This window comes from Ovis aries, chromosome 5 (genome assembly GCF_016772045.2).
Source record: "Ovis aries strain OAR_USU_Benz2616 breed Rambouillet chromosome 5, ARS-UI_Ramb_v3.0, whole genome shotgun sequence".
Classification (NCBI taxonomy): domain Eukaryota; kingdom Metazoa; phylum Chordata; class Mammalia; order Artiodactyla; family Bovidae; genus Ovis; species Ovis aries.
This window is the reverse complement of record NC_056058.1, coordinates 19,039,371-19,066,894: the sequence shown is the minus strand read 5'-3', so window position 1 is coordinate 19,066,894 and position 27,524 is coordinate 19,039,371. Positions and strand designations below refer to the sequence as shown.

The 27,524-nt window shown below is 56.3% G+C and overlaps 2 protein-coding genes and 1 long non-coding RNA gene across 4 annotated transcripts; 1 reads left to right on the top strand and 2 right to left on the bottom strand.

The window, feature by feature from the left end:
• Window positions 1–1,871: 1,871 nt before the first annotated feature.
• On the bottom strand, window positions 1,872–18,089 carry LINGO3 (leucine rich repeat and Ig domain containing 3). The gene is made up of 2 exons (XM_042250220.2): window positions 17,983–18,089; window positions 1,872–5,994 (listed from the first exon to the last, which is right to left on the bottom strand). The coding sequence occupies exon 2, from the start codon at window positions 5,946–5,948 to the stop codon at window positions 4,170–4,172; it is 1,779 nt and encodes a 592-aa protein (XP_042106154.1). The 5' UTR covers window positions 5,949–5,994; window positions 17,983–18,089; the 3' UTR covers window positions 1,872–4,169.
• On the top strand, window positions 4,101–14,750 carry LOC121819623 (uncharacterized). Its single transcript, XR_006059900.2, has 3 exons — window positions 4,101–4,338; window positions 10,130–13,717; window positions 14,159–14,750. It is a non-coding gene; the product is annotated as an uncharacterized LOC121819623 (long non-coding RNA).
• Window positions 18,090–24,865: 6,776 nt separating the features above from the next.
• On the bottom strand, window positions 24,866–26,126 carry LOC132659874 (uncharacterized). Of its 2 annotated transcripts, XM_060416339.1 has the most exons (3): window positions 25,780–26,126; window positions 25,510–25,654; window positions 24,866–25,312 (listed from the first exon to the last, which is right to left on the bottom strand). In XM_060416339.1, exons 1-3 carry the CDS (start codon window positions 26,113–26,115, stop codon window positions 25,044–25,046), a joined length of 750 nt encoding a protein of 249 aa, XP_060272322.1. In that variant the 5' UTR covers window positions 26,116–26,126; the 3' UTR covers window positions 24,866–25,043. The 2 variants fall into 2 exon arrangements, with proteins under 2 accessions (XP_060272322.1, XP_060272323.1); XM_060416340.1 differs by lacking the exon at window positions 25,510–25,654.
• Between the last annotated feature and the right edge of the window lie 1,398 nt (window positions 26,127–27,524).

The window sequence follows — 27,524 nt, the reverse complement described above, 5'->3', positions numbered from 1 at the left end:
GAAGCTCATTCAGTTCCCTGCATGAAAGAGGATCACCATCCTCCAGTTTATGGATGTGCACACTGCACAGAGAGGGGGCCTGACTTCCCAGAGGGCACATAGCACTCAGGCCACAGACACCCATCTGAGGGGCCCCGCCTTGGGTTTCTGGCCACCAACTGGATGGGACCCCTTCTGCTGTCCTTGGACACCTGAGGAAGGAGTACCCCTCAGCTGCATCCCAAAGATAAGACAGGATTCAGGAAATCCTGGATCTTGTACCTGGTTTGAACCAGGGACTCAGGTGGCCCCTGTGGATGAGGAAACTGAGGCACAGGAGGAGGCAATCTTTCACCTGCCTTTACTACAGCATGATAGGGGAGATGAGGCCCCAAGGGAGGGTCCTACGGCCCAGTCTGCCCACTCCCACCTGACTTCTTGGAAATCGGGCTTGGTGGGGTTGCCCCAGAGTGCCCCCCACATCCCCTTTTCTATTTCTGTCTCCTGCAGGGTAGGAAGGCAGTTTCATCCCATGTTCAAATGAAGCAAGTGAGGTCCTGGGACTGTTCTGTTGGTCCAGTGGCTAAGACTCTGTGCTCCCAATGCAGGGGACCCAGGTTCAATCCCTGGTCAGGGAACTAGATCCCATATGCTGCAACTAAAGGTCTCGCTTGCTGCAATGAAGATGGAAGATCCCGCGTGCTGCCACCAAGACCTGGTGCAGCCCAATAAGTAAATATTTCAAAAAAGAAAGAAACTGAGGCCCAGAGAGTGACCCTGGGGTGTGAGAGGCTGCCTTTGGCCATGGTTTCTACTGGGTGCCCTCAGGCCACCTCCTTCCAGAAATATTAATGGCAGAGGCCTCCAGGGCCCAGCAGGGTTTGAGCCCTGACATCAAGCTCTGTGTTGTGCTGTCCTCATCCAACAGCACAACACAGAGCAGGTGGGAGAGACTCTCCAGCCCCAGGGCAGGAAGCCGCCAGCTCCAGAGTCACAGCGGGGAGGGCATAAGTCTGCACCTCCTTTCTCCTTTCCTCCCAGCCGCTTGGCTCTTCCCCTGGATCCAGCTCAGGGCAGGAGTTTCCCTGGACAGCTTGGTCTCACTGGCCCCTCTCAGCACCCTACTTATCCCTGGCTGGGGACTCTGGGTAGGCTTGACCCTCCCTTTGCCCATCTGTAAAATGGGGTTATAATCTTCCCTTATAACTCAGTCAGTAAAGAATCTGCCTGCAAGGCGGGTGACCCAGGTTTGATTTCTAGGTCAGGAAGATTCCTTGGAGAAGGCAATGGCAACCCACTCCAGTACTCTTGCCTGGAAAATCCCATGGATGGGGGAGCCTGGTAGGCTGCAGTCCATGGGGTTGCTAAGAGTCAGAAACGACTGAGCAACTTCACTTTCACTTTTCACTTTCATGCACTGGAGAAGGAAATGGCAACCCACTCCCGTATTCTTGCCTGGAGAATCCCAGGGACGGGGGAGCCTCGTGGGCTGCCATCTATGGGGTCGCACAGAGTTGGACACAACTGAAGCGACTTAGCAGCAGCAGCCAGTATTCTTGCCTGGAGAATCCCATGGACAGAGGAGCCTGGCAGGCTAGAGTCTATGGGGTTGCAAGAGTCAGCCATGACTTAGCTACTAAACCAACCACCACCAAAATGGAGTCAGAGCAGTACCCAGCAGTACCAGTACCCAGGGGAGTGAACACAGGCAGTGCTGGGAACTGCAGGAGCACTCCTGAAGTGTGACCTCCAACCTCATCACAGGGTTCATTCTCCACAAACACCCTGTTACTCAGGGTCAGCTTTGGTGCTGAAGCCAGGCAGCTCCCCAGGTGACCCCAGAAACCCCTACTTCCTCTCCTTGCTCTTCCCATAAAAAGAAAGCTCCAATGTTTGCTATTAAATTGGTTTCATCTTTATTGGATTCCAACCAAATACAGCAGGGTAGGGGTGGGAGGGGACAAGGGGTGTTGGTTCATGTTGGGATGGGGGCAGGCAGAGGGGGGCTGGGAGATCCCGATAACACTGACGTTCTATGAGTCCTAACACTGTCCTAACACTGTGAAGAACATACTCCCTCTCGTCATGATGATGCTAAAGGCACTTGGATGTCATTTTTTGAGGGACCCTCAGGGTTGTCATGGCAACCAAGGTCAGGCGGATGCTAAGGGGAAAAAAAAAACTAGTCCATTCTGTTCGACTCTGTATGGGGCTGCTGGACACCCCATTCGGCTCTCACTCACGTCCTGCCATGAACGGTGTTGGGGTGGGGTCCCCACCTGGACTGGCTATGGCCAGTAGCCTGCCACTCTGTCCTATTGGCCCACTAACACAATATGGGGGCAGGACCAGGGCCTCCTAATGTTTCTAGCCCAGGAAGAACGGCCAGTGTCCATTCCCAAGTTCTGTCTGAATCCTTTGCTCAAAATTGCCAGGGTAGACATGTGTGAGCAGAAAGAACTTGAGGAATCCAGAAAACAAGTCAATCATCAAACTTGTCCATGGGCCTGGCCTCTATGTATGGAGCAATAGGTTTGACCATCAGACTGATTTTATAGACGTGGACATCAATGGCCTTCAGTTGCCAAGCAAGATTACACAGCTGGGTGAAAACAGAGCCTTCTTACAAAGTCCGTGAGAATACTGTCTAACCTCCTGATCAGTAGCCAAGCTCCTCTCTGGCTGAGGTCTGGCCCCACAACACTTCCTGTGCCCCTTTCCCCCAACTGTTTGTCTGGCCGAGGTAGAAAGAGTCGGGGCAAGGACCAGGCTAAGGGAGGCAGGGTCATGTATGGCTCCTGTTTGGTATCTGAATGCTTATGCAAAACCTCAGCTCCTGCTGCACATCTCCAGTGACAGGGAACTCACTACCTGTAGAGCAACAGGTAATGACCTTGGGGCACTGACCTTCTTTCACCTGAGTGACAGTCTTCCTGTGACTCTCCACTCTTTGGCCCTAGATCTGCCCCCGTGTTGCAGAGACAAATGTGCCTCTGTCATCTAATGTCCCAGGTTTGGACTTCCTTGTGGCTTGAACCTCTGTCCCATCCTTGCTCCCTGTCACTGCCCCTACGGTGCACGTGACAAGGACCCTCAGAACCATCCAGACACGTCTTCTTCCCAAGGTGAGCAGTGGTCAACAGGGTAGGGGTGGTGCAGACTCAAGACCGAAGGTCTCACCATCTGGCCTGCTGGAAAGGGACACCCTGGAAGCAATGCTCCTGGACCAGGGGCCAGGACAGCTGTCCCTCCGAGGTGGTGAGGGCACAGGAAGCAAGCAGCAGCTGAAGGATGGTGGGAGGAACTGGAGGAATGGCTTCTCCTAGCTGGCAGCGCGTCTTGCTGGCCTGACAGGTTCTGGTGGGAGAGAGTCTGGGTACAGGTACTTGGGCCATCAGGTCAGGGGCCATCTGGTGTGCTGGACCCCTTCAGGGTGAGCCTGATCAGCAAGACCTTAGCTCAGCACCTGAGGTCTGCATCAAGTGGCCAGCTGAGAGGGAGCTGGGGGTCAGTGAACGCCTGGGTGTGTGTGAGCAGAAATGGGTCTCAGGTGTGAGCTGCCTGGCCGAGGTAGGGACTGGTCTCTACCAAGAGCCCAAAGCGCCGGTGGTGATCTCGGGGCACCTGCTTAGTGTCAGCTGGGTATGAGGGCTGTGTGTGGGTGTGTGTGTGTTCCCCTCTGGATCTGTGCATCATTGTTGTATGTCCTGGGTGTAAGTATGTGCTCTGGTGTTGTTGGAGGTGGGTATCCAGGTGTGAACAGAGTGGGCTTTCTCATGCTCTGACCCGGAGGCAGACTGCCTTCCCTGGGATCCCAGGTGTAGACCATCTCCACCACGTGTGAGTTGTTTTGTGTTGAGGACCCTGGATCTCTGAGCTCCCATCCCACCCTCTCCCAGCTGAGCAACCACTCCAGGGGCAGGAAGACAGGGTGAAACCCTTAGAAAAAAACGCTTGAGAAACTCTGCAAAAGACGCATCCTGATGAAAAAACAGTCCTGTGGTTGGGTCCCTACAAAAAAAGGGGGAAGTTCTGCCAGGAGCCGGCTCGCGGCCGCCCCCTATGGGAGATGCATAGGTGGTCGTCAGATGGGCCAGCCGCCGGCCGGCGTGGGCTCGGACGGAGACGGAGGCGCGGCTTCCGGCGCAGGCGCCGCGGCGAGGCCCGCGGGCGGTGGGCCCCGGGGCCTCTCATATCATCTTCATGTTGAACTTGCGGGCGCCCCCCTGGCCCGCCGCGGCGGCGGGCCCGTCCACCTTGCGGAAGGAGTACTCCACCGAGAAGTTGTTCTTGTGCTGCCCGCGGCCGCGGCTCCACACAAAGAGCAGCAGGAAGCAGAAGAGGACGACGCCCAGGAAGGTGATGCAGCCCATGGCGGTGGACACCAGGATAGTGGTGAGGTCGAGCGGGAAGCGCGCGGCCACCTGCGTGTCGTTGCGGCCCTCGCCCGGGGTCCGGTTGACGGCCGGCTCGGGCTGCACGCTCAGGGTGGCGAAGTAGGTGTCGTTGCCGCCCGCGTTGCTGGCCACGCACGTGTAGGTGCCGCTGTCCCCCGGCCGTGCGTCCCGGATGTGCAGCGTGCCGCCCGGCAGCACGCGCGCCCGGCCGGCGCTGGCGGCGGTCACCGTGCGGTGGCGCGGGGTCACCCAGGCTACGGTGGGCGCCGGCTCGCCCTCGGCGCGGCACTGGAAGCGCACGTCGGCGCCCGCGGCCGCTGTGATGCGCTGCAGCCGCCGCTCGCGGATCTTGGGCTTGCGGCACACGAAGTACTCGAAGAGCGCCGAGTCTGGCAGGCTGCGCAGCGCGTCGCCGCGGACCTCGGCCGGGGTGGCACAGGCCGGCGGGCGGCCGTCGAAGTTGAGGGTTTTGCGGCGTTGCACGACCCACAGCAGGCGGCAGTCGCAGGCCAGCGGGTTCCCGTCCACGCGCAGCGTCTCCAGCGTGTTGATTGAGTGGAAGGTGCTCTCCTCCAGCGTGGACAGCAGGTTGTTGGAGAGGTTGAGCAGGCGAATCTGCCGCAGCCCCAGGAAGGCCTGCGGCTCCACCACGGCCAATAGGGCCCCAGCCAGGTGCAGCTCTCGCAGGCGCACCAGGTCGCGGAAGGACCCGCGTGGCACCGTGCTGATGGGGTTGTGCGACAGGTTGAGGCAGGTGAGGTGAGCCTGGTGGCGCAGGGCGGCGGCGGGCACGGCGGTGATGTTGGTGTGTGTGACGGACAGCGAGGTCAAGTTGAGCCCCCGCAGGCTGCCGGCGGCCACCTCCTCCAGCAGCGGCCAGTTGTCGATCTCCAAGTGCAGCAGGCCAGGGAGCCGCTGGAAGTTCTGGTCCTCTAGGGCGGCGATGGCCAGGTGGCGCAGCCGCAGGGCGCCCAAGCCCCGCAGGTGGCCCAGCGACTCCCCCGACAGCGCTGTCAGGTTGCAGCGCTCCAGGGTGAGCTCCTCCAGAGCCAGCAGCCCGGCAAAGGCTCGGCGCGAGATGAACACCAGGTCGTTGTCGCCCACCTCCAGCCGGCGGAGGCTGCGCAGATCCTGGAAAGTGTAGTCCAGGAGGATGACCAGCTTGTTCTCGCTCAGGTCCAGCAGCGTGAGGTTGTCCAGGCGTGTGAAGACGCCGGGCGGGATGAGCTTGAGCAGGTTACCGCGGAGGCGCAGCACTCGCAGGCGCGGCAGGTTGGCGAAGGCACCCGGCTCCACGTGCGCGATCACGTTCTCGCTCAGGTCCAGCTCTTCCAGCAGCGGCAGGGCGGCCAGGTCGCCCGGGTTCAGGCAGCGGATGCGGTTGCGGCTGAGCTCCAGCAAGCGTGTCTCGGCCGGGATGCCGTCGGGCACCGCGGTCAACCGGCGCCGGGGACAGGCTACCGCTCGCGTCTGCGCCGTACACTCGCAGCGGGCCGGGCAGCCCCCTGCGGGGGGCAGGGCCGCGGGCAGGAGCAGGAGCTGCAGGCTTAGCACCCACAGCCAGCAGGTCATGGTGCGGAGCCTGGGCCTAGGGCCACACCACCATCCTCGTGGGCACCTGTGGGCAGGGTCAGCATTAGTACCCGCACTCCAGGCTTGTCCCATCCCATCCTAGCAGTGCGCTCAGGAAGCAATTGTCTACTGTGGGACCCGGAATCCCACTCCTGGGCATCTACCCAAGGGCTGTGAGGGGAGCAGCCTGGATGGATGATTAGGGTGGACAGAGGGGTAACTTCAGATCAGGACAGGTGACATTTGTGCTGAGACCCTGTACAGGGTTCATTTGTGTTCTCCCTAAAAGAACCTTCCCAGATGGCACTGGTGGTAGACAGTCTGCGTGCCAATGCAGGAGACATAAGAGATGTGGGTTCAATCCCTGGGTCAAGAAGATCCCCTGGACAGGAAATGGCTACTCACTCCAGTATTCATGCCTGGAGAATCCCACGGAGACAGGAGCCTGGCAGGCTACAGTCTATGAGGTTGCAAAGAATTGGTCATGACTGAACACACACACAGACACAGACAGACACACACACAGTACACACTGAAGTCCCCCGATTCATTGTAAGGGGCCTCCTTTGAAAATAGGTTCTTTGCAGATAGGATGAATTGAGACGAATTTATACTGGATTCAGTTGGCCCTGAATCAAATGACTGATGTCCTTGTAACAAAACGGCAGTTTGGATGCACACAGAGACGCACACAGAGGGAATAAGGCCATGTGAAGACAGAGGCAGAGGCTGGAGGGATGTGTCTATATAAGTTGGGGGTGGCTGGGGTCCCCAGAAGCTGGGAGAGGCATGAAGGACCCTCCCTTGGAGCCTTTGGAGGGAGATGGCCCTACAACACCTGAATTTCAGACTCGTGGCCTCCAGAAGCCAGAGCGCATAGACTTCTGTTGTTTTAAGTCACTCAGTTTGCAGTACTTTGTTTTGGCCACCGGAAGCTCGTGCAAATCCATAGGAGGACAAGGAAAGGGCCGTGCGTGTTAGGGAAAGCTGGTTCCAGGCCGGAGGAATGGCTAGTGCAAAGGCCCTGAGGCAGCAGGAGCAAGTGGAGTGAATTGGGGTGGGTAACCAGGAGATGCACTGGAGGGGCCACAGAGGCCGATGATGTGACCGGGAAGGACCAGAGGAACAGATGCCAAACGCCTGGGCCTCTGCACCTGTGCCTTCCGAGTTGCTCCATTTCTCCAGGCAGCCAGCTGGCCCTCCATCCCCCATCTCCCCCATGCTCTGCTGGGCTGCAGCCCAGATCCCAGGGCCAAGGTGGGTGGGGGTGGGGAAGGAGCAGCCAGATGGCAGCTGGAGGGAGCTGCTCTGTTGGCTGGGCAGCTATTTTCAGCATCTGAGCAGCTGAAGCCCCCAGGCTTCCCCTGAATGCCCCCCCTCCCGGCACATCCCTACTGCCTCTTTCCTCACTGTTCCCACAGGCCTGACCCAGCAAGACCCAGGCTCTAGATCCTCACCCATGAGGTCAGCTCCTGCCTGCCTGGACCCTTTTGAGAATTTTAGGTGAAAACGAACAGACAACAGAGCCTGGAGTAACTGTTGGCTTAATGCTAGAGGCGAATCATACGTCACTAGGGGGAGAGTTTGTATTTTGCAGGTGTCATCAAACTAAGATGAGGTCATGCCAGAGTAGGGTGGGGCCTGATCCAATGACGGGTGTCCTTATGAAAGGGGGAAATCTGGATGCAGACATGCAGGAATGATGGCCATGTGATGACGGAGGCAGAGGTTGGAGAGATACATTTATAAGCCAAGAGACACCAGGGTTGCCAGTAAGCACCAGAAGCTGCAAGAAACAAAGGAGGATCCACCCCTCGAGTCTCTGCAGGGAGCACAGCCCTGCTGACACCTTGACTTTGAATGTCTGGTCTCTAGAACAGAGAGAGTAACTTTCTGTTGTTTAAGGCCACCCTGTTTGTGGCCTTTCATTATGGCAGCTACTGGATACTAATACAAGACCTTCATGAGTAGCCACATATCCATAAAAAAAAACTCACACACGAGAGCAGAGTGGCATCAACAAGGAGGTTTGCTGCAGCGTCGTTTGGAAAACCAAAAAACTGGAACTAACCTAGATACCCATCTACAGGGGATCCAGGAAATGAATTGTGGTCCATGCCTGGTGTGGAACACAGGGAGGCTTTTATGTACCAATGAAGAAAGACAGTGGAGGTGCATGTATACGGGGGGATAAAACCCCCAGAACTAATCTCAGTGTCCATCAATGGGTGCTTATTCGTGTCCAGCTCTTTGCGACCCCATGGACTGTAGCCATCCAGGCTCCTCTGCCCATGGAATTTTCTAGGCAAGAATATTGCAGTGGGGTGCCATTTTGTACTCAAGGGGATCTTCCTGATCCAGGGATTGAATCCTCGTCTCACATCTCCTGCATTGGTAAGTGGATTCTTTCCCACTAGCACCACCTGGGAAGCCGGTTCATCAATAGGATATTGGTTAAATAAGCTAGGGTCTGTGCCTGCTGTGGAATTGAGGAGATTCGTGTGTACTTAGTAGAGAAAGAAAGCCGAGATTTAATTATATGGAGGAAAAATGGAACTAACCTAGGCGCCCATCAATAGGGGATCAAAGAAGCCATAATGCATGGTTATTGTGGAATGCTGGGAGATTTGAATGCACCCACAAGGAAAGATGGCTGAGTTGTAGTTCCAAAAGAGGCTGGAGGAATCAAGGTTACCAAACAATCACAGACAGCACAAACCTATTCATCAGGAAGTAAAATCAAACACCAAACTCAATTCCTGATTTGGGTGTGCACATAAACACATGCAGGTGCTCCAGAATGCCCGGGGATTCACACACTGTGTGAACAGCACTGTGAGTAGCAGGGATGGAGCTGCAGTCACGGAGAGCGTGGTCACACCATGAGGAGACCAAGGCACCGCTGGTCTCCAGGAGGCCATGGATCTTAGCTCTCTAACCCTGGCTGGGGAACCCAGTGGGGAGGCGGACAGAGGGAGTGGGAAGCATCTGGTTCTGCTTTCCCACTGCAACTGTCCTTAATCCCAACCCGCGTATCGCAGGGATCACAATCCTTCCCTGAGGCAAGCTGCCTTCCCAGGCTCTCTTTCTAGGTCATTCTCTTCCATGTTGTTGCCCTGGACAGCAAGCAGAGGGGCCATGTCCCACAAGGGGACAAGACAGTCAGAAACAATGGTCCCCTATTCACCCATCTCTTTCTACCTTAAACTGGCTCTGCAGTCACTCCTAGGTCAGGCTGCTCCTTGTGGTCAAGGGGTCACTGTCTGTCACCCAGGGATAGGGGACAACTCCTCAGTGGTCTGCTTCGGAGCAGCCAGGCCCCGCCAGCTCTGCCCCCAGAAGGAAATGACTGGTGTCGTTCAGTGCCCCAAACAGACTCCTCGTAGGGGTGGGGGCAGAGCGGCCTGCTCTTTTCTTTCTGCAGGAGAGAATTCACACCCCAGTCCCCTCCCCGCCCTCCCCTCCTCCCTCTCTCCCTCTCCGCTCCAGATGCACAGGCCTCCTCACTGCCCCTCCAACACACCTGGTGTGGTCCCGCCCCAGGGCCTTTGCACATGTTAGGCAATACCCAGACCATCATCCCTACAAGGCTCTCTCCCTGACTTTATTTGGATCTGGCCCTCAATGTCACTTCCTTGGTGACTTTTAGTACTCCAGTACCCTCCCAGTCTCTCTTATATGCCACTTAAACCCCTGTTCAAAGCTGGTCATTGTCTTCATCCACATGGCAAACACTGCAGCAGCCACTGCTCTGGGCTATCTGAATGGGTCCATTTAAGTCCCACAACATCCTCGTTGGGAGAGGGAAGCCCCACTGTCACCCTCATTTTACAGATGGGAACACTGAGGCACAAAGCAACTTAAGTCACCAGCTCAGGTACACATAGGGCTTCCCAGGTGGCAGCAGTGGTAAAAAATCCGCCAATGCAGGAGATACAAGAGAGGTGGGTTGGACTCCTGGGATGAAAAGATCTGGAGAAGGAAATGGCAACCCACTTCAGTATTCTTGCCTGGGAAACCCCATGGACAGAGGAACCAGGCAGGCTGTAGCCCATGGGGTTGCAGAGAGTTAGACATGTCTTAGCACAGGTTCACATAGCGCGTCAGAGGTGGCAGGGGATAGTCTCAGGGAGAGGCTGGTGGTGCTCAATCCTGTAACTCTCTCTCTCTTTTTTAAACAGGCAAGAGAGAGTCTTGGCAGTTCATCCAGCTAGGATTCAAAACACAGCGCTGTTTTCACTGGCCCTGCAATGCTCGTCTCCTCTCATTCATCGATTCCGTCCACCTGTCAGTCAACAAACATCTACCATGCCAGGCATCTTCCAAGTGCTGGGGACCCAGAGTGCCTGAGACAAACAGGTCAGCTTTCTGGGAGCCGACAGATAATAAAAGAGGTAAATACATGCTCTTCCACCTCCGGCGGCCATGAATGAAGAGGAATAAATCAGGAAGATGACAGCGGGGTGTCGAGGGTATTGTAATCATCATCATCATCAATTTACTGAGGAAAGATGGTTGTGCAAAGAGTTAGGGAGGAAGAGAAGGGGCCTAGCAGATGGGGGGCAGCAGGACCGGGCCGGTCAGCGCAGGAGGCTGGGAGCAGGCGCTGTGGAGACAGGAAGGTGGACTGACAGGGAGGCCTGGAGTGCTGCGATTCATGGGGTCGCAAAGAGTCGGACAAGACTGAGCAACTGAACTGAATTTAAAAAATATTTTAAAAAATTTTTTAAAGTTTTTATTTATTTGGTTGTGCCAGGTCTTACTTTTGCAGCATGTGGGATTTAGTTGCCTGCCCAGGGATCAAACCCAGGGTCCCTGCATTGGGAGCACAGAGTCCTAACCACTGGACCACCAGGGAAGTCTCCCCCTCAAATTTTTTAAGTTGGAAAGAATAAAAAAAAATCGTTGTCGCAGAGGCAGCTAGGAACAATGTCAGGAAGGAAGTACTCAATTCGAGAGGTCAGGACAGCTAGGGCACAGCCAGTGTGATACAGTTTCTTGGAAAGGCCTGCGGAGACCTTGGTTCTGATGAGCTGTGTAACCTCCAGTGAAAAACGTGCCCTCTGTGAACCTCGCCTGCCAAAGGCAGCGAAACCTCGGTGTCCTCAGAGCTCTCGTGCTGTAATTGCTCCCAGGATGAGAGGACAGCTGGTCCTTTGGTGCCCAGCAGGGGCCACTCCAGCTGTGACCTAGTTTGTGAACTCCAGCCTCTCCCAACGCAGGGTGGGCCTGTCATCTTCTCTGCAGGGGGTGGGCGGACTCGCAACTGGGCTGGCACTTCCAATGCCTCCGGGACTAGGGTTCTGGCCCCTCCATGGTGGGAAGGGATTCTGGGACCTTGACAGCCTCCAGTAGCTGCGTTCACTCACATTCCTGGATGTTGTGGCTGGGAAGTGGGAGAGCTCGAGGGAGGGCTGAGGGTGACAGAACTGAGCTGAGATGCCCAAATGCCCTGCAACCCTGCCGCTCTTGGATAATCAAGGGCCGGGTACCCTGAGCAAGTGAGTCACCCTCTCTGGGCCTGTTTCCTCGCCTGGAGGCCTGGGCCTTGCAATGGGGTTAGAAGGCCAGGTTCCCAGGCCCTGATTAGGGTGCTCACGCTCAGTCACGTCTGACTCTTTGCGACCTCGCGTCTGCAGCCCGCCAGGCTCCTCTGTCCATGGGATTATCCCAGGCAAGAATACTGGAGTGGGTTCCTAGTCCCTTCTCCAGGGGATCTTCCTGACCCAGGGATCAAACCTGAATCTCCTGCATTGGCAGGTGGATTCTTTACCGCTGAGCCACCAGGGAAGCCCCCCAGTTAGGCTGGGAGTCTAATTCTAGTCTCGCTTCCACTGCTAAGTTTTCAGGGCATCAGGCCCACTTCCTGAAAGGCGGTGAGAACACCAGTTGTGGATGGTGGTGGGAAGGGCAGGCTGGGCAGGGAGGACAGGATGGGCAAAGGCTGTGGAGTGGGGGCCACGCTAGATGGCAAAGTGAGGCTGTGTGGACAGGCTGCTGTTGAGCCCACACTTTCTCTGCCCCTTCCCTCCTCCGTGAGGCCGTGGCCTTGGGGGAGGTGACCCCCCACAGGGCTGTCAAGGTCTCCACCTGCCCTCCAGACCCTCCATTTCCCCCCAGGGACCCGCCTCCCACCTGAGGCCTCGCCTCCCGTCTGCTCAGAACTAGACACCATCTGTTCACTGATGACTCCCAGTCCTGTGTCTCTTCTGAGCTCCAGCCCCAGGGACTGACGCCACATCCCTGACATCACCCGGAGGCCCTGCAGCGTCCCAACTTCAGCCTCCCCTGGCAGCTCCTTGCTCACACCCCCGGCCCATCCGTCACCAGGTGCAGTCAGCTTCACCTCCAAATATATCCCAGATCCACCTTGTTCTGCAGCTCTGCCACCGCCAGGCCCCCCCCTGCCAGCATGGGCTCCAGCTCACTCCCCAGCGTTCAGCAGACACCCTGCCTTCTCAGGCTTCAGTGTTCCTGCCTGCAGAATGGACTGGAGTTGTGTGAGGGTCTCTTGATCCTGCTGACCTTGGGGCCAGGTCATTCTCTATGTGTTGGGGGGGTGCTGTCCTGGGTGCTGTAGGGTGTGGAGCAGCCTCCCTGGCCCCCACTCCCTTGACACCAGGAGCCCCGTAGTCATTGACAACCACAGATGTCTCTAGACATCACCCAGGTAAGATCCATGTTGTAGAAGGTACTGGACACAGAGCAGGCATCCAGCTGATGCCCCAAGAAGAAACAGGCTGATTATCTGTTTGTGTTATCAGTGAGGAAGCAGAGGCCTGGGGAGGGGAAGTAACTCACCCAAGAGGAGAGAAGTACATGTGAGATTCAAACCCAAGGCTTCATACCCTCTTCTCCCATGGCTCTCTCTGGGTCAGGGCGAGGGGACCCCCACCTCCGTGGAACCCTGACTTCTGCCAGCTCTGCAGACCCAGGAGCTGCCCCATGTCAGTCGGCCAGAACCAAGACGCCCCAGGGCTGCCTAAGAGCCTGGCTCCCTTCTCCCATGTTATGGAGGCTTCGGCGTCAGTGAGCACATGACCTGTGGCCAGGGGTGGAGGAGGCCCTGGGTCCAGCCTGGCCATTCCTGGGTCCCCTGCCCCAGTGTGGCTGCCAATGTCAGAAAAACTCCTCACCACAAGATCGAACACTGCTCATGCTGAGTATGGTTAGACCAGATCCCCTGAATACTCAGGCCCCTATGCAGAGCCCTCATTTTCCAGACTTGGGATCCAGAGCCTGGGGGTTGGTGGCTGATAACCGACCCATCTCGTTCCCCAGCAAGGGGCAGGTCCCATGGGGGCAGGGCTCTACCAGCCACAGTCCAAACCTCTGTCTGTCCCTCTAAACCCCAGCAGGCCAAGCATGGGTGCTGGGGGCGCAGCGGCACCCCAGCTTTTCTCGGCACTTTTTTTTCCTATTTCAAGTGTTCAGTGGTTTTTTGGTGTGTTCACAAGTGTGTGTAGTCATCACCACTACCTAATTCCAGAACATCCCATCCCCCAAAAGAAGCCCTGTCCCCATCAGCAGTCATGCCCTCCCAGCCCCTGCCAACAGGAACCCACTCTCTGTGTCTGTGGAGCTGGCTATTGTGGACGTTTCCCATCAGTGGAGTCACACCCTGTGTGTGCTTCTGTGTCTGCTTTTCTCACTGAGCATCGTGTGAGGCAGGCAAGCAGCAAGAGATGCAAACACAGCCGTGAAGTTCATCGTTTGGGAGAAGCAGGGGTCTGCTATGGTCTGATGCTTTGTCCAGCATGGCTGGAAAGGTGTGTCTGAGTTGAGTCTTGAATGGAGGTGGGTGGGCAGGAGTGAGCCTGGAGGAAGGCTGGGAGATGGTGTTTTGGGTGGAGGGGCCCGCCAGGGGAAGGTCCTGAGGTGGGGGGGAAGGGCTGGTGATGGGAGGACAGAAGCGGGGATGACTGGAGGCTGAGGGCACATCTGAGTTTGGGGCTGGGAGTTGGGGTTGGTAAGGGTGGAACCATGCAGGGTGCTGAACCCACAGTGAGGTGTAGGGACTTGATTTTGAGAGCGATGGGGAGGTTTGAGAAGGAACATGATAGAGCTGAGTTGGCATCTGAAGATCCATCTGGGTTTGTGTGTTCTGGGCCTGTCACCCTACATCACATGAACCCGGACAGTCAGCCTCCTGGACAGCGCTGTCCTGAGGGGGGGACCACGTCAGTCCCTTCTCTACCCCCCACCACCAGCATGCACAGAGCTGGGTGCTCCGTGGACCAGTGAGGGAAGCAGAGAGGTTCCAGCAACAGGATGAGATCTCCAGAGTCCCCACGGGAGCCTGCCCCTGACTACCTTGGAAGAAACTTGTGAAGCACTGAACCAGCTTCCTGTTCTGCAAAAGGGACTCAGGTGACCAACACTGCCCTCCGGGCGCTGACTGAGTAGCAGGTGAGAACTCAGAGAGAGAAGGTACTTTATAACCTGGGGCCTTCGGAAAAGACTCCACTGGGTGCCAGCTGGGGTCAGGTGCCCTGAGTCCTAGGCCTTGTTCTGCTCTCAGCCATTCATTCCACATGCATTTAATGGGCACCTTCTGTGTACCACGCACTGTTCTAGTTCTTAAGGGAAACAGCTTTGAAAAATACAGGTGGAATCCCTGCCAGTCATCCACAGGTGATAAAGAGAAGAAAGAGTACCGGAGGCCATGTGTGGATGGTGCAACAGAGAATAATGGGGAGGGGGCCTGTGGTCGGCCAAAGAACAGCCCCTCCAAAGATGCCCACAGCCTGACCCCTGGAACCTGCAAATGTTACTTTACATGGCAAAGAGAGATGAAATTAAGGATGCTGATCGGTTCACCCTGAGGTGGGGACAATCCTGGATTTCCCGGGGGCCAAGTGACATCACAGTGTCCTTATAAGAGGAAGGCGGGAGGGTCAGAGGCACAGAGAGATGGGAGATGCTGGGCTGCTGACTGTGAGCACGGAGGGAGGGGCCATGAGCCAGGGATGAGGCGCCTCTAGAAGCTAGAAAAGCTCCAGTGCTTCCCAGGAGCCTCCGGAAGGACCAGCCCTGCCCACGCCTGGGTTTAGCCCTGTGAGGCCCGAGCTGGACTCCTGATCTGCAGGATTGTGAGAGAATCAATGTGTGTGGTTTGAGCACTAGGTTTGTGGCAATCTGTGGCAGCACCTCTGGGAGCCCTGCGCAGGGTCTTTGCAGATTTGAAGAGGAGGTGGGCGGAGGCCTCTGTGGAGCTGTGCGCCCGCTCTGGGGGCTGGAAGGGGGAGGGGGCCCTGCTCCCCGCAGTATCTGCCATCAGTATCAGCGGCAGTGCAGGAAGCTATCTGGGGGAGGAACCCAAAATCTGTCTGTCCAGGGCAACAGACAGAGAGAGAACCTCTTCTCCAGAGCCCCTAGCAGGCCTTACCTCAAATTTACCATGAAGTTCTTAACACAGGCGGTGGGGTGGTGGCTGGGGTTGCTGGGGCCCCTTCCCAGGATCAGAGGCAGCCCAACTCCTCCCTGCCCCACCCCATGGAGAGAGCTTTGCCCCCACAGACACATGGGACAAGTCGTCCCGTTCCCTCCCAGGCTGGGGGATGCTGAACACTGCTTTGGGTGAGACTGAGCCAAGCCCCCTGAAGGAAGCAGCTAAACCCATAGGAGGACAGGGAGGGGGGTGAATAGATGCAGCTGGCAGCTGGTCCCTCTGTCCCCTCCCCCTACTCCACCACAGCTGGGGCCAGAGGGACTCAGGGCAGTGTTGTTTGGTGGGCCCTCAAAGTGTTCCCTGTTCAGGCTTCCAGATGGACTTGGGAGGTGGGGCCCGGTGGGGCCCCAAGCAGCACGCAGCCCTCTGAGGCCCGTTTTTGGGGACATACTGCCGACCCCTTCAGGACTGGTGTATCCTTCGTCCTAGATCTGGCCCTTCTGGGACTTTCATCCACGACAATTCATTAAGCCCTAATTAGTCTCTGTCAGCCATTAGTCCCTTTTAACCCTTCAGGGGACTGGGGGGCCTCCCGACCCACTTTCCTTGGCTGCCTTCGGCAGGTGAGGCCTCTAGAACCACATTTTAAATGTGTACCATCTACTACAGCCACTCAGCCACTAGCCCAGCCCAGCCCAGCCCCGCAGGCGGGAACAGTGAAGCCCACTTGGAGAAAACGAGACTGAGGGTCAGAGTGGTCCCCAGTTCACCTGGCAGCACTCAGCTTGAGAGTCAACATTTGAACCCTGGTCCAATGCCAGCTCCCTTTCGCTGAGTCCCAGAACCCTATTGGAAGGTCCTCTTCAAAGGCCCAGGATTGACATGTGGTGGTGGGCAGCTCGCCCTGGGCCCACCAGGAATGAGCTTTGCTTGGAGAGTTCTCTGAGAGGCTCTCTACCTGGTGAGTAGGTGATGACTCAGGGGCACTCGAGAATGACAGCCTTGTGGGAAGAGAAATCAAGCTGATGCCTGAGATCTGCTTTATGTTCCCACTCAGCAAGGTACCTTCGGATCCTGGGCGGCCTGTGGGGGTGGCTGGGAGCAGCCACCCCCATTCTACAGATGAACACACTGAGGCCGAGCTGCTATGTTAACAGTGGGGATGATCATGGCTGCCCTGCCATCACACAATATCTAGCTCATGGCAGCCCCATGCTGGGGGCGCAATGCACCTGCATTTCTTACACCCTGCATTGATGTCCATCTCAAAACTGGAGCTCACAGAAGGGCTGTCTTTTGTCAGAAGTCACCAGCGAGGCTGGGGAACAGAGAGGCAGGCTGAGGAAGTCTGGCTTTAGCCCTTTCGAGCCCTCATCCCATGGTGGGCAGCCCCTTCCCACCACTCCATGCCATCCAGGTAGAAGGAGGAGAAGTTTCAACACCTGTGGGGGAAGCCTATGGGGTCTCCCAACTCAGATCCTGTCTCAGATGGCTGCCACTCTGGCACAGAGGAGGAATGGAGCAAGGCAGGACACTCACAGCCCAATGGCTCCAGACCTCTCCCACCTGCCTGCACCTGGCTTCCATCAACCTCACCCACAGAAACCCGATGTCCTCTGCCTCTGGGTACTCATACACCACAGCCTTCCCAGCGTCCACACCTCCTCGAGGGAGCCCTCCTGTGTTGCTCCAGGTTTTAGAGCCCTACTCTCCCTGAAAGTCCCACCCCCCCCCCAGCCCCGATCAAACCCCAGATGGTCCCTCTGTCTGCTGCCATGCTGCCACAAACACCCCCTCCCCACGCCCCCGCCAGAAGCAAGAGGTTCTCAACCATCTCTGTACAAACGTGGATTCACCGGGGACTGCTTGTTAACAAGGCAGGCTCCTGGGCACAAACCCCAGAAGTCCTGATTCCTCAGAACTGGGGGGCTGGGGTGCCTGTACTGTTAGTGCTGGGGCACGTGGTCTGGAAAATAAGGACCAGGTCTTTTCCTGCACTGGGATCAGGGCACAAGGTGCTGCCCTCCCCAACTTGTTGAATGGGGCTCAGTGGCCTCCCGGGCCAGGCCCTGGGAGGCACCTATGCCAAGCTTCAGGGCACAGAGAGAAGCCCCCACCCCACCCTTGCTGCTGACTGGACACAGGCCCGCGGGGCAGGGGACCTGGCCCTGCGCTCCCCAGTCCTCCCACCTGGCTGGACTGTCCCCAGCCCAGCGATGCAGCAGGTCCTAGTGTTAACGCCTCCTGCACCTTCCTGGCGCAGCCCCCCAGGCTGGACCAGACCTCACCGGAAGGGAGGGCGGAAAGGCTCCGGACCCAACCGTCCTCGATTCCCAGACCCAGCCAGTGCCCTATCCTAACCCCCTTTGGAGGGGAGCGCATTCCTCCAGGCGTCCCCACTGCCTCCAGAGAGACGACCACCGGGCTCTTTGCTCCTCGGCGCCCTGGGAAGGGACAGGGGGACCTCAGCATGGCGAGTGGCCCCCCAAAGTTTCCAGGGGGAGCGCTGGGGGCCTGACGAGGAGCCACGCACCCGGGAGGGACGCTCAGGGAGAGTGGCCCCCCAGGCGAGGATGGGGGGCGCGCGTGGGGGCTACGGCGCGCAGGTGGTGCGGGGTCACCGGGCCCAGCGCGGACACTCACCTGGGCGGCTCCGCCGTGGACACGGCGCGGGCTGCGGCGCGGGGGCAGCCCGGAGCCGACAGGAGCCGCCGCCACCGCCGCCTCCCGGGTCCGCCGTGCGCGCCCCCACCGGCGCGTGCCCGCCGCCGCCCTCCTCGGCGCGCGGGACTGCGCTCCGCCGTGCGCGCGGCCCGCCGGCCGGGGTGCGCGGCGTCCCAACCGCAGGTGTGCGGGGCTGCAGGAAGCCAGGACACGTGCGCGCAGGTGCCGGGACGCGCGCCAGGGCGGCGGGCGGGGGCAGGGCGTCCAAGCTCTGGGAGCGTGTGCTGCCCCGTGCACACCCGCCCGCGGACCCGGGCCTTTGTGGACCTGCAGAGGCTGCGGTGCGGGAAACGCAGGGCTCCCCATCTGCGCTTGTCTGGCCTCTGCCCCTCCTCGCTGCCCCCACTCCGGGTCTCCAGCACCTGATACCTGGACCCCTGCCCCAGCCTCTTCCGCTCCTGCCAGCCCTTCAGGTCCATTCCCCGTGCAGGTCGCAGAGGCTGCTTAACCACTGGCCTCTGGAATTGACTATGGCTCCCTATTGAACCTGGATTCATGTCTAAACGCGGTGTATGTTTCCGGGTTTTCGGTGCCCGTGCCTTCCTCCCGCCGCCTCGCTCGTGCCTCACTCCTTCCCCGGAAGGTCCCCTTGCTCCTCTCTGAACGCACCAAGAGGGCCCTGCCGGCTCAGGGCCTTTCCCCTTACTGTTCCCTCTGCCTTTCCCTGCATCCTCCTTGGCCAGTGTGTAATTACTTGTGTTTATGCAGCAGCCTGCTCAGTGGATGTTAGTGGAAAGAATGACTCTTGCTTTTACATACTGTGATATATGTAGTTTCCTGATCCCCCGGTACTGGGCCTGCCCGGGGTCGGCCCCGTTTAGGGATCTTATGCTGTGGAGTCTGGGGTGGGAGGTAGATGGTACTACAATGTGGGGGGGCGTAGGGGCAGAGGAGGGGGCACCCAACCCCCCCAACCATCATGCTAAGACATGATTAGTAGCAAGATTACTGAATGCTCACTATATGCTGGGCTCTTTTTTTAAAATGTTTATTTTGTGTTTATTTGGCTGCACTGGGTCTTAGTTATAGCATGTGGGATCTAGTTCCCTGACCAGGAATCGAACCAGGGCTTCCTGCATCAGTAGTGTGGAGTCTTAGCCACTGGACCACCAGGGAAGTCCCTGAGCTCTGTTCTTAACATGAGCCCTCTGGTGCTTGCTGTAGCCCCACCGTTACAGGTGGAGGCTAATTATCCCCATTTCACAGATTAGCAAGTTGAGGCTCAAAGATGCCATCTTTCCCAAGCAAGGGGCTCCAGGTGGGCCTGGCTGCTCCAGGAGGCTAGGTATGTAACCTTGCAAGATCCCACTCCCAGCCCTTCCCACCCGCTGTGCCATCCTAGCTGCTCCCATGGTGGCTTGGCGTCAACTCAGCCACCTGTGACTCAAGCAGGCTCCGTTCCCAGACTGTCGCATTGGCCCGAGGCCCAGAAACTGCATCCTGGGAGGCTGCAGGCCAGGTGCCCAAGGGACAAGAGGACGGATCCCTTCCTGGCTTGCAGAGGTCCAAGAGGAGGACATGGGGTCCCCTCCCTGGTAGTTCTCCATCCCCACGGACAGCCCAGCCCCCACACAGAGGAATCACTGCTGTAGAGGCTGTGTAATCTCGGGGTAGTCACTTTCCCTCTCTGAGCTTCTGTCTCCTGTGAAATGAGGTTCTGGTAACTGCCACCCAGGGGCTCTTAGAGGAAAGTGTTTATTGAGTACCTACTGTGTACCAGGTCAAGCACCGGAAGGAGCAGATGCGGCAGGGGGCTCGCCATGGTCCTGGGGGAGCAGACCAGTGAGACAGCCACGAAAGGGTGTGGTGGAAAACTCAGCAGAGAGCCGGTACCCAATCTAGGGTGGGAGTCAGTGATGCTTTTCCAAGGAAGGGGCTCTTGAGATGAGTCCTGCAGGCTGCAGGGGTAACTGATGTGGTGGCCAGGATTGGAACCCACTTCCAAGCTGTGGAACTGTGGGAGATTCCCCTCCAGCCTCAGTTTCCACATCTGTAAAATGGGAACTCAAACTGTAGACCCATCTTCTAGGATAGCAAGGACTCCACTCTGACACAGGGGAAAACCAGGGCTCTCAATGGCCCTGCCCAGCTCTCATTCATTGCTCCAGAAGCCTGGTTGAAGGGCAGGATGAGGCCTTGGATGCTGCCCGCCTCAGGACCTTTGCATGGCTCTTCCCTCCAAGGCAGCACCTTTCTCCCAGCCACCAGCCCAGCTCACCCCTTCCTGACTCATGTCTCCACCCCTTGCCTCATCTGTCCCCTCCCTGCCTCCTCGGCACTCTCCTCACTTAAGACACCATGTAATTTACTGATTTATCCTGTTAATCATGGGCTTTTCCTTCTTTCCTGCTGTGGAACGGCTCCAGTAGACACAGAGTAGGTGTCCAGTAAGCGCTGGCTGAATAAACAAATGGGCCAGTGATGCTGAAGGCTGTAGGTTTTGCCCCTGGAAGTGGGGGTTCTAGGGGGGTCTGAGTGGGGAAGTGTCTGTTGCTGCCTGGAACCACTGTCTTATCATCTCTCCATTCTTGGTCAGTGTCAGCCTGCTCCGTATACCAAAAGGAAGCCTGGGAGCATGTAGTAGGCCCTCAGTGACCAGCAAGAATGTGCACATTGGCACTGCTGTCCTATCACATTTAGCAGGGACATGGAGGTGGGCTCAGCCACCGAATGGCCTCTCTGGGCCCAGCATCCCCAGTGGGATGCTGCCGTGAGGGCAGAGGTGGGTGTGGGAACGGGGTGTAGCTAGGGATTCCAGCCTCCCAGGTGGTGGGGTGGCAGTACCTGGTTGCCAAGGTTACGAACACCTGCGATGGGGATGTTGCCATGGAGACAGACCCCTGGGAGGAGAGGGCAGCTCCAGATGGGGGAGCTGTAGGTTGGGCAGGGGCCCTGGAGGTGGCTGCCAGCCCCAGGGGCTTCCCTAGCACCCCGTGTACTGCCCCCCCAGCTGTGAGTGCAGCAGGGCCCTGACTCTCCCCATCCTGTGTCCTCGTACCTGGGAAAGCCTGCAGGAGCCCTTAGGCAGCAGTAATGATTTCTAAAATTAAAGACCTTCTCTTCTCTCCTTTCTCTGGCGAGATGTGTAGGACTGGCAGTTGGGGCCGGGGAAAGCAGGGATCACGCGGCCTGGGAAGCTCAGCTGTGGCCTCGGACAAGTGGCTTTCCCACTGTAATAGGAGTGGAATCCTGGGTTTCTGGGAGACAAGAGTGCAGAGGGATTGAGGCCTTGGACTCCAGACCCCAGGGGCTACCCCAGGCAGGTCCCTGCTGGGACCTCCAGGAGGTTGATATGGGCCTGTGTTGTTTACAGGTCTGCCGGACCCGCAATAAACGGTGGTGTTATTTACTTAGTCAACATTTCCTCAGGCTGTGCCTGGGGATGCTCCTGCTTAACAAAGGGGCCCAAAGCTAGCACGACAAGCTCTCAGGGTTGCAGAGGGTGGGAACGGCCCAACAGCGGAGAACCCAGTGAAGGCACAGGCTGGAGGGCTTCTCAGACATGGCACTGGGGCTTCTGCAGCTTTTCTGTGTGGCCACATAGTGGCCTCAAACTGACACTAACTCCTGAGTAAGGTGGGCCCTCGATGGCAGCCCCCAAGTCCCAAGTAAGCATAGGTCCCTGATATGGTTATGATAAACAGTCCACTCAGGGCCTCCATGCATGTGCCCCATGGAGCTTACCAAAACCCAGCTCTTTTTTGGTTGAATTGACCTATCTGACTGCAGCCAAGGGAACCTGCAGCAGGCACCATCATGATCTAGCTGCAGGGTCCTGGGGCCTGAATCGCTTGCAAGGATTTTCAGCAAGGATGTCTTGCAGTAGTAAGCAGTTTCAGATTTTGCAAATAAGCTCGTCTTAGTTCCTCCTTTCTTCTTCTTTTTTTAAAAAATATGTATTTGGCTGTGCTGGGTCTTAGTTGTGGCTCATGTTCCTTGAGCAGGGATGGAACCCAGCCTCCCTGCATTGGGAGCATGGAGTCTTAACCCCTGGACCACCAGGGAATTTCCTTAGCCCTTCCTTTCTGATATTTATCATTAATTTCATTTTCCTGTCCTTTCATACTGTTTAGGCTAGTAGAATGTCCAAGACGACAATGGACATCCTTTCCTTGCTCCTGGTCTTAGGGGGAAAGCTATCAGTTTTTCACCATTTATGGTGATGTCAGCTGTTAGTTTTTTACAGATGACCTTTATCAGTTTGAGGAAATTCCCTTTTTCTATTTGCCAAGATTTCAACCTGAATTGAGTGTTGAATTTTGTCAGATGCTTCTTCTGCAGGTACGAAAAAGAACGGTCATAGCGTTTTTCTCCTTTCTTGTGTCAATGAGGTGAATCCCATTCACAGATTTTCCAGTGTTAAACCAACCTGTCATTCCTGGCGTTGGCCATACTCTGTGGTCATGATGTACAATCCTTGGGATCCAATCTACTGATGTTTTGTGAAAGATTCTTGCATCTGTATTTTTTTAATTATTTATTTTTAATGGAAGGATAATTGCTTTACGATATTGCTTTGATTTCTGCCATACATCGACATGAATCAGTCATAGGTACACATATGTTCCCTCCCTCTTGAACCTCACTCCCACCTCCCATCCCTTCCCACCCCTCTAGGTTGTTACAGAGCCCTGGTTTGGGTTCCCTGAGTCATACAGCAAATTCCCATTGGCTGTCTGTTTTGCATCAGTTCAGTCGCTCAGTCGTATCCGACTCTTTGCGACCCCATGAATCGCAGCACGCCAGGCCTCCCTGTTCATCACCAACTCCCAGAGTTCACTCAGATTCATGTCCATCGAATCCGTGATGCCATCCAGCCATCTCATCCTCTGTCGTCCCCTTCTCCTCCTGCCCCCAATCCCTCCCAGCATCAGAGTCTTTTCCAATGAATCAACTCTTCTCATGAGGTGGCCAAAGTACTGGAGTTTCAGCTTTAGCATCATTCCTTCCAAAGAAATCCCAGGGTTGATCTCCTTCAGAATGGACTGGTTGGATCTCCTTGCAGTCCAAGGGACTCCCAAGAGTCTTCTCCAACAGCACAGTTCAAAGGCATCAATTCTTCGGCGCTCAGCCTTTTTCACAGTCCCACTTTCACATCCATACATGACCACAGGAAAAACCATAGCCTTGACTAGATGGACCTTAGTTGGCAAAGTAATGTCTCTGCATTTGAATATACTATCTAGGTTGGTCATAACTTTTCTTCCAAGGAGTAAGCATCTTTTAATTTCATGGCTGAAATCACCATCTGCAGTGATTTTGGAGCCCCCCAAAATAAAGTCTGACACTGTTTCCACTGTTTCCCCATCTATTTGCCATGAAGTGATGGGACCAGGTGCCATGATCTTCATTTTCTGAATGTTGAGCTTTAAGCCAACTTTTTCGCTCTCCTCTTTCACTTTCATCAAGAGGCTTTTTAGCTCCTCTTCACTTTCTGCCATAAGGGTGGTGTCATCTGCCTATCTGAGGTTATTGATATTTCTCCTGGCAAATCTTGATTCCAGCTTGTGTTTCTTCCAGTCCAGTGTTTCTCATGATGTACTCTGCATATAAGTTAAATAAGCAGGGTGACAAAATACAGCCTTGACGTACTCCTTTTCCTACTTGGAACCAGTCTGTTGTTCCATGTCCAGTTCTAACTGTTGCTTCCTAACCTGCATACAGATTTCTCAAGAGGCAGGTCAGGTGGTCTGGTATTCCCATGTCTCTCAGAATTTTCCACAGTTTATTGTGATCCACACAGTCAGGTGGTGTACATGTTTCTGTGCTACTCTCTCCGTCCCCTCCTCTCCTTCCTCCCACCCTCCTGTGTCCATAGGTCTGTTCTCTATGCCTGCATCTCCATTTTGTGCTAAGACATTTCAGCCATGTCTGACTCTTTGGGACCCCATGGATTGTAGCCCATTAGGCTCCTCTGTCCATGGAGTTCTCCAGGCAAGAATACTGGAGTGGGCTGCCATGACCTCCTCCGGGAGATCCTCCTGACCCAGGGATTGAATCTGCGTCTCCTGCATTGGCAGGCGGGTTTCTTACCACTAGCACCATCTGGAAAGCCCCTGGGTCTCCATGGCTGCCCTGCAAATAGCTCATCAGTGTCATCTTTCTAGATTTCGTATGTATTGCATCTGTATTCGCGACGGGTATTGGTTTGTGGCTTTCTTTTTCCGCAGTGTTTTTTGACAGATTTTGCTTATGCTGCCCTCCTGTAGCAGTTAGGGAGTGTTCCTTCCTCCCCAGGTTTCTGAAGCTGGATTAGCGTAATTTGTTCCTGAAAAGCTTTGGGATCAATTCTGAAGCAGAGTTGTCAGTACTTGTCAAGGGTGAGCCCAGGGTTTTTTGGACCTGGACTATTCAAGGAGTTGTGGGGACGAATCTTGGGGTGGGGATAGCTGTGGAGGCAGCCGGAGGAAGGGGGAGTGTCAGCTTGGGGCACGTTAATTTGGGGTTCCTCTAAGACATGCATTAGGTGTGGATGTGTACTTTGGGGGCGATGGGGGCCAGGAAAGGTCAGAAGTTCCCAGCGACAAGGTGGAGTCCAAAGGCATATCTGCCCTGATTCCAGGCTCCTGGTCAGCCTCCCCCACACCCTTATTTCCCTGCCCCTCCACCCCACCCCCCCAACACACACACAGACTCCTACAAGCCAGGAATGTTGTTTTCTGTCTGGGCTCTTCATTCCTAGGTAAGCCCTGACCCCTGCTGGTCAGCATGGCTGGGGACAGGGTGGGTGGGTGCTGGTTGAGGGTGGGGAGACAGGGAGTTGATCTGGGCCCTGAACATAAGCAGGAAGCATGAGAAGACATGTGCTCACCAGCAGAGGACATTTATTGAGCATCAGAGCCCACCCCCACGAAGCTCCCAGTCTGAGGAGGGGGTGGCAGGGGGACCTCTTTGTGCAGATAGTGGAGGCTCCGGGTCGGATTGGAGCTGCAGGGGGACGTGGGAAGTGGGAGGGCCACACCCCCGGGTCAGGGGCATCGTCAGTCTCCCCTGGGCCAGCCTGAGCTCACACCAACAGCCCCAGGGATTGAAGATCCCTTCTCCACCCCACCCCCCATTTGCAAAGTTGACCAAAACTTCTTATTTTTACATCCATGTCCACGCGGAACTGGAGTCCTCTCCTGCATCACTGGCTGGAAACCTGAGGGTGGCCAGCCATGCCTGGATCGCCCTGGGGGACTGCAGGGCTCTGCGGTGTCCCTGGTGCTCCGGGTTGGAGTGAGGGCTCCAGGGGCTGTGGGTGGCTGACCTGCATTGTGAGAGCAGGGGAGTCTGTTTCTTCCCAATTCTTGGGACTCGGTGGGCAGGCAGCGCCTTCCCCTCCCAACATGTGCCCCCCTTATGCATCCAGTGCTTTCCCCTCCCAACATGTGGCCCCTTTATGCGTCCAGTGCTTTCCCCTCCCAATGTGTGCCCCCCCCACACACATCCAGCTTTGGGTCTTACTTTCCGCACCCACATGATGGGCTTCAGAACACAGGAGGGATGTGGGGGGCAGGCGATGCTGGAGGCAGCCCACCCCCTGGACTAGAATCCCGGCTCTGTGACCCAGGACACATTGGTCGACCTCCCTGGACCTTAGCTTCCTTGTCTGTGAATGGGGATAGTGAAGGGGTTTGGGATTGGTGGGGAGCTGAGTGAACCAGGTACACATCAGCCCATCCTGTCACTAAAGCCATTCAGGGGACAAGGCAGTGAGGGAGGGGCAGCGCTGACCGTCAGCAGGGTCAAGATCCTGTCCACCTTCGAGAGATTCTGGAATCTGCCATGGGGCGGGGTCCTGAGAATCTCGGGTTGGTCCAGGCTCCAGCTGGGGTCTGCAGGGGTCTCTGGTGATGTCCCCCAGAGTGGGGCCTCGGCAGACAGCACCTGGGGCCTCTGGGCCAGCACCTGGAATCCGTGGGCTGCGGTGACCGTGGGCACGTGGGGCAGGGCAGGTCCCCCCTCTGATGGCTGCAGCCCCCGGCTGTTGCTCCGAAGGCGCTGACCGTGGGCTGGGAGCTGGAAGGGCGGGATCCGGGCCGGGGTCAGTGGGCTGCCTCTTGAGAGCATGGTGGGCTGGCAGGCTGGCTGGCTGGCCACTGGGGATTTATACCAGGGTGGCGGGGGAGGGGAGGGCAATATCAGTGTCGCCAGCCAGGCTGCTGCGTCCTCATTTCTCCCTGTCCCTGCTCTAGTCTCTGCCTCTGTATCTGCCTTTCCTTGTCTCCCTCAGTCTCTCTCTGCACCTCCCTATCTGCTTCTGGCCATCTCTTTCTCAAATTCCTTGTAAAATATTAAAATTTCAATATAACACTCAGTGTAAAATATTAAATATTAAATTTCTCCTTGTGAAATATTAAAACATTAAGGACAGTCTAACATCCATCTCTGATCATCATCTTCAATCCTGGGTCAGCAGGATCTCTCTAGCTCCTTCTTTCTATATAAATTTAAAGCATAGAAACATAAGATTTTCTTAAAAAGGATCATCTTGACTAAGTGGTGTTACACCACCCGCATGCTGCGCTTGTATGTCAGCAAGTCCCAGTGACCTATCCACTGCGTAACAAACATCCCCCAACATAGGGGCATAAAACGTATTAATCCTCGTGATTCTGTAGGTTGGCAATGAAATTATTCTGCTGGTATCACCTGGGTTAACTCAGGGAATTTGTGGTTATATTTAACCCACCTCTGCACAGACAGCTCTGCCTCTCTGTAATACGTCACTTTGTGTGTGGCTGGAGGAACCTGAGTCTCTACGGCAGATTCCCCAGTGATGGGCAGCTAGGTTATTAAAAACAAGGTTAAAGTGACTCTCCAGGGTGCATGTGGTTCAGTGAACAGGCTCATTTCATCTGCCTTTCTGGAGCGTTCTGCCTGAGCCCCCAGGAGGTCGGGGTCTCCCTCTCTTGGCCCCCACAGCATTGTTCCCATCCTTAGATTTGAGGGCAAACACCTGTACTCTTAACCAACTGGGCAGGGTCCCAGTGCCCGGCTGCAGAGTGGATGGATATTCGATGGCTTTTCCTGAGCTTAAGAGGGAAGGAACGAGACCTCAGAGAGGTTGGGACACTTGCTGTCAGTCACACAGCAAGTGGGGGAAGGAGAACTGGAGCCTTGGACTTTGTGGCCACAGAGAACTTGTCTGTTCAGCTGGGAGGGAAGGGGTGGGTGGAGAGTGGTCTGAAGCCTGGGGGACTGCTGTGTGGGGGCAGAGGGTCCAGAGACAAGCTTTGCTGGGGCTGGAAAAATCAGGCGTTCTTGAGTTTCTGTCCTGGCCCTCGGCTACCTCGGGGGCTCTAAAGAGGTCTGATTAGCCTCCAGGCCTCGCTGTTCCCCTACCCCACTCCCACCCCACCCTGGGGCCCAGGCCCCTGGGCTCTGTGACCCTGAGTTCTGGGTCTCCGCCTCTGTATCTTGGTCTCAGACAGCGCAGGCTGCGCAGGTGCGGAACAGAGGTCCCGGTGCCTGGGTCC

What these genes read in the sequence shown, in the direction of transcription:
- LOC132659874 (XM_060416339.1), bottom strand. Translation starts at nt 26,115, where the DNA reads ATGCTCTCAAGAGGCAGCCCACTGACCCCGGCCCGGATCCCGCCCTTC. An exon ending in GGATCTTGACCCTGCTGACG is followed by an intron (nt 25,655 to 25,779) that starts GTCAGCGCTGCC and finishes CCCCATTCACAG; the next exon opens with ACAAGGAAGCTAAGGTCCAG. An exon ending in CCATCATGTGGGTGCGGAAA is followed by an intron (nt 25,313 to 25,509) that starts GTAAGACCCAAA and finishes CTCACAATGCAG; the next exon opens with GTCAGCCACCCACAGCCCCT.
- LINGO3 (XM_042250220.2), bottom strand. Translation starts at nt 5,948, where the DNA reads ATGACCTGCTGGCTGTGGGTGCTAAGCCTGCAGCTCCTGCTCCTGCCC.